The sequence below is a fragment of the Colobus angolensis genome, unplaced genomic scaffold (genome assembly GCF_000951035.1).
Source record: "Colobus angolensis palliatus isolate OR3802 unplaced genomic scaffold, Cang.pa_1.0 Scaffold32, whole genome shotgun sequence".
NCBI classification, from domain to species: domain Eukaryota; kingdom Metazoa; phylum Chordata; class Mammalia; order Primates; family Cercopithecidae; genus Colobus; species Colobus angolensis.
Window position 1 is genome coordinate 6,288,216 of NW_012116488.1, and position 14,700 is coordinate 6,302,915.

Below are 14,700 nucleotides of genomic sequence, written 5' to 3' on the forward strand. Positions count from 1 at the left end.
GGGCGCCCGCGCTGTAGGCCGCGCGGTGCTCCGTGTCTTCGGGATGAACTCTGCGCAGAGGAAGAGTATGCCATCAGAGGGATCCAGGAGCCCCTGTCCAGCCCTGCTGCCCACCCTATGCTGCCCTATAACCTGTGCGGAGAGGGCAGACTCAGAGAAGGATGTCCTGGGTCTGCCCTGCACTCACACCCAGATGCATCACACAGGATGCCGCCTGTGCTCCCAGTGGTGCTTCCCAGGTCACCTGGACCCAGCAAGATGCCAGCCTGGACTCAAGTGCCAGGGGCTTTTTCAGTCATGCAGCAAACACTGGCAACTGCTTTGTGCCAGTCTGCTGTTGCTGTGTCTCCCTACCGCAAGCCCGGCCTTCCTAGGAGTCCCCACGTTGGGCGGGGGAGCCAGCCCCTGGCACTTCAGAACTCAGGAAGGCAACGGAAGGGAAGGAGTGTCTGGGAAGTCTTCTAAGAGCAAGTCACCGTTTCTTCTTCCAGGCCTTGGTTGTGAGGGTGAAGAAGCTGAGACCCACAGATAGGTAAAAATTGCTGCAGGTCTATGGTGGCCAGTGGCCAGTGGCCAGCAGGCTGCACAGGGATCCCTGGGGTCAGGGTGAATCTCTCCTCCTCGCTCCCAAGGTTGGCACCTGTCACAGCGGGTACGATGGGGGTGCTCTGGTTGTCTGGCTGGGGAACAAGGCAGAGCCTCTATACCCCCTGACAGAGCCTGAGTGCAATCAGTGCTAGGGAGCTGAGGCAGGTGGTTCCCTTTGTCCCTGCAGAATGTGGGGACACGCTTGGCCCAGGTCAGCCACAGGAATAGACCTCAATCTCCACTTTGCTGTGCCCAGCCCTACTCCACACGGGTGCAGTGCCAGGCACTGGGCCCTGCCATGTGTGACAGCCCAAGACTGTTCAGTTACCATGGGGAGGATCCTGGGACCACCGGGCCAGACCTCTTTAATCCGGCCCCACCTCCGCCAGTCCCACTTTGAAAACCACTGAGAGGGAGCTGAGAAAGGGCTTCTCAGCACAAGGCCAAGCACAGGCCAGGGCCCGGAGCACCATGACATGGACAAGGTGCTCCCTGTCCCTGCACCCTGGCCCCTGGCCCACACCTCCTGCTCCTCAGGCTGCCTCACCTCTCCCACTGTGGCTCTCGCTGTTCCCCCTGCCTGCACTGCCACCCCCATCAGTGCATCCCTGAGTGAACCTCCCTCTTGGTGCCAACCCTCCTCAGTGCACTCCCCCAGGTGCTCCCCCCCCCCGTGCAACCCCCTCCCGGGTGCATCCCCCACTCTGCACCCTCCCTCAGTGCCATTCCCCTAGGTGCCACCCCCCTCAGTGCATCCCCCCATTGGTGCACCCTTCCTCTTCTTTTCAGACTCCAGGAACCCCTACCCCCGACCCCAGTCTCCACTGTTCTGGGTGGGTCCTCACGGTACCTGGCACACACTTCAATCATGAGGCCTGGGACAGTAAATGACATCTCTGTCTGTCCCAGCCAGAACAGGGCCTGGTCTGACTTCTCAATGTGGCTCCGGCATCCAGCGTGGAGCCAGTAACTAACAAAAGTGCCAGAAACTGCTGAATGAATGAATGAAAAACTCACCAAGCCCTGAAACCAACTGCGACCAGAACTCACTTCCAAAATCACTGAGCTCAGACCCTTCGCCCTCTACCCTGGGTACCTCTTCTGCCCAGGTGCTTAGCCTCCCTCTCTTCTTGCCCTCCCCACCCCCACACACACCCAGTCTGCCAATGGGTGGCCTGCTGAGCCCACTTGGCCTGCTGAAATATTTTCCTTGGCCCACAGAGTGATTTTTAAAATTCTGAACTAGTTGCCAACACTTTGAATTGGGAGGTTGTACCTAACAGGCTGAGAAGGCGAGGACCGCAGTGTCTCACCGTGTGCTGTATCCCCAGGGCAGGGCACGTGTCCGTGGTGAATGAGTGAATGGGGGGATTTTCTGCTTCTCTGAAGAACTGGAAGACCTGGCAACACGGGGTCTTTGTTCCCACGTAACTTGGGCCCAGGGGAATAGCCCCAACCTGGGGCATCCTCTTCCCCCGAGCCCCAGGCCCCATGGGCAGTCATTTGTGGCCCTGCTCTGCCATCTCTCCTCATCAGCCTTGTCAACAATCTATGAAGGCCCAGCCCACATGCCAACCCCTCCCACAAATAACTCTTCCAGTCTCCTTTGCTTACACACAGATACATCCTCTTTCTCTGTCCCTCCCAAGAACTCGGAGCATACCTTGCCTGGCACTAGCTATTTCTCTCTTGGTTTAAGGAATTGTGACCAATCAAGCAAGACCCAGTTTAGTAAAAGTCCCATCCACCTTACCACCTTGTCTAATGTGTGCCAGGCACAGTGCTAGGCACAGGGGCTGAAGAGGGACATCTAGGTCCAGCTGGTAAGACCCGCGTCTGGCTGGAAAGGCAGCCGTTGTGGGCTGTGGGATCTCTCCCCCCACCCTCAGTGTTCCACTGGCGGGCACTTACTTTCTTTGGGCACAAAGGGGATGAGGCGGCTTCTGATCTTCACCTGAGCAGGCTGGATCTGACACTTGCCAGGTGGTGCCCGCCTGCCAATGACACACAGGAGGTTATCAGTCTCACTCTGGGAGCCCACCCTGAGGTTGCCCCCTGCCATTGCCTTTCCCCTGCAGTGAGGCAGGCATGAACAGCAACGACAGTAACAGGCGGCCATTTACCATGCACCTGCTGTGTGGCCTGTGGCATCCCTGCCCACTCCATGCCCCCAGGATTCTAAGAGCTCCAGGGCATGAATCCCCTATGACAGCCCACTGGCTGCAAGCTCAGCCTCTGCCAGGATAGCACCAGGGCTGGAGGCTTACTGTTTCCCAAGACACTTCTGATCCAGAGCATGGACTCTGTCCTCAGGGTGTGAACAAATGCGAGTCTCTCTACTCCCCCAGCCTGCCATCAGATTCCTGAAATGCAGCCTGATTCCTGCCCGCCACCCTCTCCCACCAGCTCCACAGCCTTTGAGGAGGGTCTCTCTCAGACCCTCTGGTTCCTGGATTTCTGATGATGCAGAATCTGAGAGATTCCTCTGCCTGGAACCATCTAAAGGACGGGGCAGGGGTGAGGAAAGCAAGCCTTGGGCCTGGAGGCAGAGCTGAGGGATTTGGGGCCTTGGCGTGTGGGGTTTGCGAGAGCAGGGAGACAAAAGAGGCAGAGAAGGGTGCCAGGGCTAGGAATTGGGTCTCCTTTGACATTTTTGAGGGCACAGTAGGAAATGGAATTCCGTTTTAATTAGTTTTTGGCCGTTGATCTGTGATTCTTTGGGAATGACCCCATTCCAGGACAGACCCACGTGGGCCCACGACTTCAATAGGATTTCAGTGGAAAGGCCAAGGGGTGAAGTAGCCACGTGACACGGAGTGGCCTCCAGACAGGCTTGGCCGAAGAGGGACACAAAAGAGAAACAAGGGTCTTTGTCCCCAGAGGCTGCAGACACAACCAGGCACACACACTTCTCAAAGCTGCAGGAAAAGTGAGGTTTTTTCTTGCTCTGACCTCCAGAGAACATCCACACACTTTCGACAGACCCAGTGGGGCTTTTGTTCCTTAAGGAAATTGCATTAAAAGTCTTTGTTATGCAAAAGGGTAGGATGTCCACCCCAAAACGCCACAGTGGTTATGTGTGGGTAGTAAGAGATGACCTGACCCTACCTCCTCCACTCCCCATTTATTTCATTTTCCAAATGTTCTATAATGGGACCTCTGTGTAATACGTGTGGGTGCAAAGAAACAGTTATTCCAAGCCAGGAGAATGAAGGGAGGAGAAGGGTCAGGGCGGGAGGGAGGAATCTCGCCCACTTCTGGCTCCTAACACAAGACTGTGAGCAAGAGAACTCCCTAAGTCTTGCTGCGTCCCTCTCTATGACATGGGGACAACAAGCCAATAGGGAAACAGTGTTGGAAAAACCAAAGATGATGGATCTAAGGCAACATCTGGCATGAATTAGGCACTCGTTTGGTATATGTAACATTTCCTCAGAGAAGCATTCTTTTCTGAAAATTGGCCATAACCTAAAATTCCGAGGAATAAGTTATAGTGACTCAGCAGAAAATCACACAACCATTAGACACGGTTTTTTTGAGGGTGATGTTTGCAACATTTAGACAAAATGGGCATAAGTGAAGGAAAAAGAACCAAGTCTGCGTGTGATCCAAATACAACCATGTAAATCCTGGCACTGCATAGATAACGATGGTCAGGACCTCATGGAAATGAGAAGGAAGGGATGGAAGGAGGAAGTGATTATGTTTTATTTGATAAAAAGTCATGTCAATAATTTACGTGTGCTTTTAAAACAAACAAGCAAAAAAAAAAAAGTCTGTAAACAAGGAAAGTGAGAAGCTGCCACAAACAGGGCAAGCTAAGGAGATGCAACCACTAAAGGTAACATGGGATCCTGGAACAGGAAAAGGGCATTGGAGAACAACCAGAAACATCCTTTGAAAAGAGTGTGGAGTCCAGGTGTGGGGGCTCACACCTGTAATCCCAGCACTTTGGGAGGCTGAGGTGGGCCGATCACTTGAGGTCAGGAGTTCAAGACCAGCCTAGCCAACATGGCGAAACCCCATCTCTACTAAAAATACAAAAATTAGCCAGGTGTGGTGGCAGGCATCTGTAGTCCCAGCTACTCAGGAGGCTGAGGCAGGAGAATCACTTGAACCTGGGAGGTGGAGGTTGCAATGTGCTGGGATTACAGGTGTGAGACACTGAGCCCAGTTCAAAATATTTTAAGCACAATAAGTGTTTTAGAAGTTTTCTTTTTGTAAAAGTAATTAATTTTTTTAGAGACAAGGTCTCCCTCTGTTGCCCAGGCTGGACTTGAGCTCCTCCCATCTGCCTCCCAAGAACATGAAACACACCAGCTTGTTTCAGGAATTTCCCAAACCTGGCGTGTCTCAAAGTTTAGGGTAAGTAAACACACTGAGGACTCCTAGGGTCTGCCAAATATGTGGATTCTTGGAGTGCAACCTCAGGCCTTGTGTTAGAGATAAGCACAAGCCATGTCCGCACCGGGTGTTGAAGGGACGTTCGGACTCCTGTGGAAACCAGCAGAGATGCGAAAATCTAAGGGCTGAGAAGCAGCTTAGAACGCTGATCACTCATTTATTCATCCAGCATTCCTGAGTCTCTGCTCCATGCCATTTGCAGTATCTGGGCGGCCTCTGCAGAGTGAAGAGATACAGGCTTGGCCCTGAGACTCCCAGAGCAGCTGGGAGACAGTCAGTCGTGTAGCCCAGAGACTACAAGTCTGAGTGAGGAGAACTGAGGAAGGGCTGGACAGGGGCCTGGAGGGCAAAGTGGGTTGGGGAAGGTACTTGAAGAGGGTGAGGTTAAGGCACACAGCCGAGGGGTTAGGGCAGGGCTCTGGAGCCAGCGGCCTGGGCCCAACCATGGCTCTGGGCCCCGGGCCCGCGACTTTGTATCTTTGTGCTCATTTCCACCACTGTAAAATGAGCGGCTGAGAGTTTAATAAGCTGCACACGGAAGGAGCTGGGACACGGCCTGGCATGGCGCTTCTGGCCTTACAGCTAGAAGGGAAGCCGGGGAGATGGAGCCGGCGAAGGGAGCCCCAGTGTGTTTTCCCCAGTGGAAGACAGACAACAGGAGGATGGGCAGGCATGGGGCGGGGACACACAGGGATCATGGTGTCATCTGGGAGGCATCGCAGAGGCAAATTGGGGGCTGGGTTGTGGGAATGCAGGGGCAGCCCAGGAAATGAGGAATGAGGGGCCTGCTAGACAGGAGGAAGACGCAGGGAGGGCGGGCCAGGCAAGAAAGCTGAGCGAAACCTCCGCCCTCAGCCCCAGTCGCCTCTCCAGCTCCCTCTTATCCTAACAGACCTGTGCTTTGAGGCGTGCAGACCCGGGTCTGAATCCTGGGTCTGCCCCTTGCCGGAGGAACTGAGGCGAATCACGTCCCTCTCTGGGCCTCAAGGTTCTTGTCTGAAAACGGGGATTAATAGTGCCCACCTGAGGGCAAGGTGGGGGGGACAAGCCAATGGAGCTAGGAGGCCTGACAGAGAGCAGGCGCTCCCTGTCCTGGAGGCCGGAACTCACCTGGACGGGTCAATTATTTTGTAGACAACCCCGCGTGGAGCTGTGGCACTTGGCTCCCCTGTCGACATGAAGTACAGCTCCCCTTTGAACAGAACAAAGTGACCAGTGAGACCCGCACCTAGAATACCGTCCCAGCCAGCCCCGCCTCACCACCCCGCTCCCCGCAGGCTTGGAAATCCACCCCAACCCCAGCTAGCCATCACGTGAGGCATCCCAGCTCAGTCTAGCTGTCCAGTCCCCAGAAAGGGAAACTGAGGCTAGGTGAGGCGTTGGGTTGTGCCCAAGGGCCTCTGGAGCCTGGTCTCCCGGGTGTCAGGCGCTCTGCCTGGACCCAGCCAGGCTCAGACCTCCACTCTTGCCTTTTCCCGGTGACCCAGCACCACCCCTGTCACCTACCTGGGTTTCATGCCCAGCCCCACACACCTCTGGGCACACACGAGGGGGTTACAGCCCAGCTCCCCAACTGACTGCTTCTGGGGGACCCGCAGGCACATGTGGCTCTCTGAGCCTCAGCTTCCTCATCTCTAAAATGGGCAGGCCTCATTGGGCTGTTACAAGGATTGAAAAGCGCAGAGCGTGTGCCTAATCAGCATTAGCTAGCTATGATTGCGGTCGTCATCTGGGATTTGGGCCCTGCCAGGTCCTCGAGGCCAGGGTGTCTCTCTACTGACAGCAAGGACCTCCCAGGCAGGAGCAGAGTACATGGCTGGGAGTGTAGGTCCTAGCCCCTCTGCTTGGTCGCCTGTGATCTCCAGCAGCTGTGTGATGGCCCCATTCTGAGCCTCAACTTCTCCCGGTCTCAGAGCTGCGCTGAAAATGTAACCGTTAGAGTTCTGAGTCCCTGGTGCTGAGGACTGTCTCAGGGAATGTAGGTTCTCCCTGCTCCTCCCACTCCAATCCTCCCTCCTAACCCCTGCTGCCAGGGGTATCTATGTCCTGAAAACAGGCTGCGTTATTCCTACATCACAGCTGAGAAAAAAAAAAAAAAGAGGCTCAGAGAAGTCAAGTGACTTGTCCTAAGTCACACAGCTAGTGAATGGTTAAGCCAGGACCAGAACTCAGGAAAGTCTGCTGCCCCAGCCCCACACCAATATCGGATGCATGGTGGCTGGATGCATGGTGGCTGGGAGCCACACATGACTCATCCTGAGGGTTCAGCCACGCTAATAGCTCTGTCCTTGTAAAAGGATAGCAGAGAGCTCGGCTGCGCTGGGAGCAGGGAGGGAGGTTTCCCCGCAGAGAGGCTGAGACAGACAGCTTGGTAACAGGTTGGAGAAAAGCATATCCCTGGGGACAGGTGCAGTCAGGGAGGGCTGCATGGGGGTGGGGTCTGAGAAGCAAGGCACAGGAAACTCGGGAAATGCAAAGGGAAGGCACTTGAGGGTTAACTTGTGTAACCTGGGTAGACCCAGCTGTGATGGGGCTGGGGGATGAGGCGAGCAGTACGCTGAGTGGTCAAAGGCCCCTGACCCCCAAACCCAGGGGCACCAGCCCCACTGGGGAGGTCGGGAGAGGGGCTGTAGGCCTACATGGTGATGATGCAGCCTGCAGCAGTGGGGGTCCCCGGGTGAGATGTCCCTGCTGGGAAGTCCATGGGCACAGCCCTAAATTGGTCAGACAGCCTTGGGCCGTCCACTCCCCTCTGGGCCTCTTTCTGGAGTGAGCCACCAGGAGCAGCCCTGGTCTCCTCTGTTCCAACCCCTTGAGGAGCTCCCTGGTTCATCTGGCCAACCAACCTTAAGGCCCCCTCTGGGAGGTGTCCAGGGGCCAGGTGGGGCATGGTGCCCCTCCTCCATAACCAGGCGTTCATAGTCAGCCACAGTTTCCCCATTGGTAAAATGACAAGGCTGGACCAGGCAGACTGCAAGGCCCCTTCCAGCCATGATCTGCTGGGAGCTGTAGCCCCCAACCCTCTGCACACACAGGGAGCCCCCGCGGGTGCTGCCAAGCCCGCCCAGGGCTGCTGTTGAGACTCAGAAAACAATGCTCCAAAATGAAGGCCTCAGAAGCTGCCTCCAAAGCAAAAGATTTTCTCTGACCTTCTCCTGTCCTCCTGTCTCTCAGTCCTATTCTTCCCTGAGGTGTCATAGAAACTAGAATCCCTCTTTCCCACGGCAGATAATAGAAACCAGCACACATTTCCCCCAAAGCCAGTCATAGAACCTAAAAATATTATTGTAACTCTCCCCCAACCTTTCTGTGTAAAACTGGCCATGAAGAAATTATCTGAGACCAGGCATGGTGGCTCACACCTGTAATCCCAGCACTTTGGAAGGCCGAGGCGTGCGGATCGCTTGAGGTCAGCAGTTTGAGAAGAGCCTGGCCAACATGGCGAAACCCCATCTCTACTAAAAATATAAAAATTAGCCAGGCATGGTGGTGCACACCTGTAGTCCTAGCTACTCGGGAGGCTGAGGTATGAGAATCGCTTGAACCTGGGAGGCAGAGGCTGCAGTGAACCAAGATCACACCACTGCACTCCAGCCTAGGCGATAGAGCGAGACCCTGTCTCAAAAACAAACAAACAAACAAAAAACCCACAACAACAACAACAGCAACAACAAAGAAATTATCTGGGTCAGATATGGTGGTTCATGCCTGTAATCCCAGCACTTTGGGAGGCCGAGGCAGGGGATCACTTGAGCCCAGGAGTTCCACATCTGCCTAGGCAACACAGCAAGACCCCACCTCTACAGACTATTTAAAAAATAGCCAGGCATAGTTACATGAGCCTGTAGTCCCAGCTACTTGGGAGGCTGAGGCAGAAGGATTGCCCAGGAGTTTGAGGCTGCAGTGAGCCACGATGGCGCCACCACATTCCTGCCTGGATGACAGAGCAAGACTCTGCCTCTAAAATAAAGAAGGAGGAGATGATCTGACCTGTTTGACCCATTTGCAGGTCATCAGACTCCCATTCCAGGGAGAGCCCCATAGCCAGAAGGAAGGAATGCAAGCGCAGAGAGGCCAAGAAGAATCTAGACACACAGGCTGTGCTGGCTCTCCCACTCAACCAGCATGAGCTCAGGCCCTTTTTGTCCAATCACATTTCTACACAGCTGCCCATACTTTGTTGCACCTGAGCATAAAAAGGGACAATTTCTCGGCCGGGTGTGGTGGCTCACACCCGTAATCCCAGCACTTTGGGGTCACCTGAGGTCAGAAATTTGAGACCAGGCTAGCCAACATAGTGAAACTCCATCGCTACTAAAAAAATACAAAAATTAGCTAGGTGTGGTGGCGCGTGCCAGTAATCCCAGCTACTTGGAAGGCTGAGGTATGAGAATCGCTTGAACCTGGGAGGTTGGGAGGTGGAGGCTGCAGGTTGCAGTGAGCCGAGATTGCACCACTTCACTCGAGCCTGGGCAACAAGAGCGAAGCTCTGTCTCGCGGGGTTGGGGTGGGGGGAAGTTCCATGAACTTTCAGAGGGCAAAGGGGACGTTTTCCCTTGGCGGGACACTGAGCCACCTTCCTGGTCTCTGGTGCGGACTGTCCCTGGAGCACACTGGGCCAGCAGAGGTACTCATTTTGTAATTTGCAAGGGTTGGAACAATTAGAGAAGCAGCAGCAGGAGCCAGGAGCAGGGGAAAGTTTGTTTGCGTTGGACCCCTGGGCTCCGGGCTCCGTGCCGTCCAGAGGCTGCTGCCAGAACTGTCCCTGGGCCGCCAGTCTCACTGGTGCCTCCTTCTGGTTTTCCACACTCGGGTGTCAGTCAGAGGGCTGAGGAATGGCCTTTTGGGAACTGTACCTTCCTTCCAGGCCCTGCCTCTGTGGGGGAGGGGCACCCCTGCTTCTAAAACACATTAACCCCCTACTGACCAAAAGAAAGGGCTTTCAAGGGCCCAGAGGGCTTAGGAATGGCTGTGGGGGCTGGGGGCTGCCTTTTTGGAAATTCAGATTCTGACAGTTCAACAAAGGTTTCCCAGACTCAGCCCTAGGGGCTCTGGGCACTGAGCCGGGCAGGGGACACCCCTCCAAAGGCCCCTGGGCGGGCGTTGCCTAGCAACCCCAATAAGCATCCATTAGGGCCCGCTGGGGGCCCCTGGGCTTTTGTCCAGGAACAATCCTCGGGCTAAGCACAAAGGCAGGAGGCTGGAGCAGGATCCAGTCTCCACTGGCCCCTCTTCCTCTCCCCTCCCACTCTGTCCCTAGTGTTGAAAACACAAGTGCCTAGATTCAGGATCCACTAACCGACAAGAAGGCTGTGTCCACCCGCTTTGAAATAATTATGTGGCTTCATTTAATGGCCCAAATCCATTTGCCATCAGGAAAAGGCCAGGGGAGGTCTCTGAAGAGGCTCTCTTCCACCACCTGCTTGCATTTCCACCACTCCAGATCCTTCCTGGCCGGCTAACCGGCATGGATGCTTACCCGTGTTATTAGTCTAGAACTCACGGCAACCTTACCCAGGGTAAGGTGGGGTGAGAGGAAGAAAGGGGCCACTACTTCCATTTTCCATAGGAACAAATGGGAGCTCAGAGAGGTGAAGACGCCTGAGGAGGTGTCAGAGGCATATGAACCAGAGCAACTCCATCTTAAATAAGAGCTGGGTAAAATAAGGCTGAAACCTACTGGGCTGCATTCCCAGACAGTTAAGGCATTCTGTCACAGGATGAGACAGGAGGTCGGCACAAAATACAGACCTTGCTGATAAAACAGTTTGCAGTAAAGAAGCCGGCTAAAACCCACCATGACCAAGACGGCCACGAGAGTGACCTCTGGTCGTCCTCACTGCTACACTCCCACGGGCACCGTGACAGTTTACAAATGCCATGGTAACATCAGGAAGTGACCCTATATGGTCTAAAAAGGGGAGGCATGAATCATCCACTCCTTGTTTAGCACATCATCAAGAAATAACCATAAAACTGGGCAACCAGCAGCCCTTGGGGCTGCTCTGTCTATGGAGTAGCCATTCTTCTATTCCTTTACTTTCGCTTTACTCTATGGACTTACCCCCAATTCCTTCTTATGTGAGATCCAAGAACCCTCTCTTGGGCTCTAGATTGGGATCCCTCTTCTCTAACAGAGGCACATGCAAAGTTTGGAGCCCAGGAAACATCTTCCTCCCAGGTGGGAACTAGTTTCAGGCCTGTATGGTCCTTCCCCTACATCAGAGACCAGAAGGACCACAGGATAGAGGACCAGTCCCAGGCATGAGCAACTAGCAAGGAGAGGTCTCAGGAGTGCTCACCGGCCTCATCCTCCCCGAAGGAGATGATGTACGGGTAGTAGTTGTTGATGAGGCCTGGGAACTCACAGGTCTGGCCACGGCCCATGCAGATCTCACTGTAGTGCCACTGGCCTGTCCCTGGGTTCTCTTGGAGGGACATCAGACGCCTGCAATGCAAGATGAACTGTGAGGCCATGCCTGGCATGGCACCCAGGGGAACCTACCCACCCATCCATCCATTCATCCCACCCTCCCACCCTCCCTCCCTCTCTCCCTCCTTCCCTCCATCCTTCCACCATCCATCTACTCATCCATTCACCTACTGATCCATGCAAGGACCATACAAAATTCACAGAGCCCAGTGCAGAATGAGCATGCAGGGCCACTTGTTCAAAACATATTAAGAATTCAAGATGGTGACCTCAGAGCATGAGATCAAGTGTGAACCTTTCTGAGCATGGGGCCCTGTGTGACTGCACATGTGGTACGTCCATGAAGCCGTCACTGAGTGCAATCTTCACCACGCACCTACCAGAAACCCACAGGAATGAACAAGACCAGCTTGGTTACTGCCCCCTGAATGCAATCCAGCCCACTGGATCCTGCAGAGGGAACAGCGCTTTCAAGAGTTCACCAGTTTCAGAACCTGCCAAGCGCTGGAGCTTCAACGTCTTTGGAATATGCTAACCTTGCTCCTTACTCCCATCGCTGATTATCAATCACCTATTGATACTTCCAGGTCCTGCTTAGAGATGTCCCCTCCTCTGTGAAGCCCTCCCTGAAGGCCGCCGTGCTGAGCTCCCCCACACTGTGCACAGGCTCTCTGAGGTTGCAGTGCAGTGGACTGAATGGGTCTGTCTCCCTGGCTCGGGTACTAGGGGTCCTCTTCATCTCTGTCATCCTGGTTCTTGCCTAACCCAGCAGAGGGGCTGGGGAAATACTGGCAAAATTAGTTGAATTTCTGTGGTCAGGAGACTTAGGCCCTCCTGGGAAGGATAGAAGGGAGAAAGGACGATCAGGGGTAAAAACAGGCTTCATCTACACCCATTTTCCAGATGAGAAAGCTGGGTCCCAGGTGAAAGGGTGGATCTGGGAGAAGAATCCAACTTCCAGGGGTCCAGGTCAGGTATCTCTCTCAGCTCCAGGCTGCAGACTGGACAAAAAATCAGAATTCTCCCACCAGCTTCAGCCATCTTCATGTCTTTATGCCCTCTCCTTAGGAACCCTATTCAGTTGCTGTCAGAGGAGGTTGCATGGAAATAATTAAGAAATACCAGGCTGGGCACCGTGCCCTGAATCTGTAATCCCAGCACTTTGGGAGGCCGAGGCAGGAGGATCGCTTGAGTCTAGGAGTTCAAGATTAGCTTGGGCAATAGAGCAAAACCTCATCTCTACAAAAAATGCAAAAATCAGCCAGGCGTGGTGGCACACGCCTATAATCCCAACTACTCAGGAGGCTGAGGTGTGAGGATTGCTTGAGCCTGAGAAGTGGAGGCTGCAGTGGGCTGAGACTGTGCCACTTCATTCCAGCCTGGGTGACAAAATGAGACCCTATCTCAAAAAAAAAAAAAAAAAATCACCAAATATTAAACATATTCTTTCTTTCTTTCCTTCCTTCCTTCTTTTTCTTTCTCTCTTTTTCTTTCTTCTTCTTTCTTTCTCTTCTTTCTTTCTTTCTTTCCTTTCTTGTCTGTCTTTCTTTCTTTCTTTCTTTCTTTCTTTCTTTCTCTCTTTCTGTCTTTCTTTCTTTCTTTCTTTCTTTCTTTCTTTCTTTCTTTCTTTCTTTCTTTCTTTCTTTCTTTCTTTCTTTCTTTCTTTCTTTCTTTCTTTCTTCACTAGATTCTAAGTGCTATTTATGTATTAACTGATTCAGACCTTAAAACAACCCTACGGGCCAAGTACTATGATCATCTCCATTTTGCAGATGAGGTAGCTGAAGATAACGAAAGGTGAAGTAACTGGCTCAGGTCACCCAGCCAGTAAGTGAGCCAGGGTTCAGACCAGGCTGTCTCAGCCTGCCCTTGGGCCTCTTTAGTCCTCAGCTTTCTCCTCTGTACAATGGGACAACAAGGTGGTCATGAGGCTCCACAAGCGCCCCTGGGGACAGAGCCCGACTCACAGGAGCCAGCCTGGGCACCGTGCCCTGCCTGGGCACTCACAGGAGGGTGTGATGTAGGTTTCCCTCCCCCATCAAACCTATTTGGGATGTGGTTCATCCTCCTCCCACACCAGGGTCTCAGTGGGTGGCACTGCTGCCCTAGAGCATGGGGACAAGGCAGCAAGGCTCCAAGGCCACAAAAGCCCCACCTCCTCCTCTCCCCATTAGGAGGTCGGTGGGCAGCCATCGTCCTCTTGGGTCTTAGTTTCTCAACCTTGCGAGCTCCCTGCAGTCCGGGCTGGGGTGGGATGGGGGAGGGCTCCAGGCCCCCATCAGCTGTTGCAGTGACAAGCTGTGGCTTCCCCAGGAGGAGGGTGGCCCTGAGTGTCCAGGAAATTATTCATATTCTGCCCTTCTGCCCATTAGAACTGCTGTCAGGCCCAGAGCCCACGGTTCTGAGGAGGGAGAGGAGGCCCACCGGACCCGCACTTAAGCAAGCCTCCAGTCTTTCATGCCATGAGTTGAGTGTCTATCACAGAGTTACTGAGGCCTGCAACAAAGGCTCAGCATACATCTCAGGAGAAAACGGGGTGGATGTGGGTGTCCGGCCCACACCTGGGGGTCCCTGTCAGAGCAGCAAGGCACATGTGCAGGAACAGGCGCATACATGGACTCCTCTTTACCAAGGAGCCAGTCCCAAGGAGCCAGTGGCAGCAGCCAGGGGCATGAGGGCACTAGGTCACTTACTTACCCGGTCATGAAATCCCCAAAAATGTAGAGGCCGTTCAGATTGGGGTACTCGCAGCCCCGGTACACGTAGCCCCCTGTGACCGACTTGCCAATCGTGTGAGGGTAGGCGAAAATCGGCAGCACGTCATCTGCGGGGTGGGAGGGCGAAAAGCTGCAGTGAGCCCGCGGGGGACAGGTTCATCTGTCAGGAGAATTCCGGAGGGATTCTGCGGGGGCGGGGCGACCACGGAGGGAGGGGCGTGCCCACAGCAGGACTGGCGTGGTGGAAAGCGTGTCTGCAAGGGTACCAGATGGGGATGGGGCGAGGAGAAACTGAAGAGCGCTGCTGGGAGGCCTCCAAGGCACAGGGAGGCTCCCCGTGGAGATGAGGGCAGTCACCGAGGGAGGCTTTGGCTCACAGCCCGTGGAGTTGCGGTGGGGGAAAATCCAGGGTCAGGGGGTGCCTGGGGTGCGGGTGGTCCCCGAGTGAGGCCCTGCCGCACAGCCCATAGAGTGGGGCCGGGGACAGATCCAGGGTCAGGGATCTCCGGGGCGCGGTCTCCGAGGGAGGCCCTGCGGCACAGCACGTGGGGTGGGGCG

At 54.5% G+C, this 14,700-nt stretch overlaps 1 protein-coding gene across 1 annotated transcript in view; it reads right to left on the reverse strand.

Moving 5' to 3' along the window:
- Positions 1-14,700, reverse strand: part of HHIPL1 (HHIP-like 1) — a 24,040-nt gene that overhangs the window by 1,000 nt on the left and 8,340 nt on the right. The window contains exons 3-7 of the mRNA XM_011951586.1: positions 14,123-14,272; positions 11,295-11,440; positions 6,103-6,184; positions 2,500-2,582; positions 7-50 (exon numbers count right to left, since the gene is read on the reverse strand). Coding sequence (XP_011806976.1) covers positions 7-50; positions 2,500-2,582; positions 6,103-6,184; positions 11,295-11,440; positions 14,123-14,272 — 505 coding nt within the window. The remainder of the gene's footprint in view (positions 1-6; positions 51-2,499; positions 2,583-6,102; positions 6,185-11,294; positions 11,441-14,122; positions 14,273-14,700) is intronic.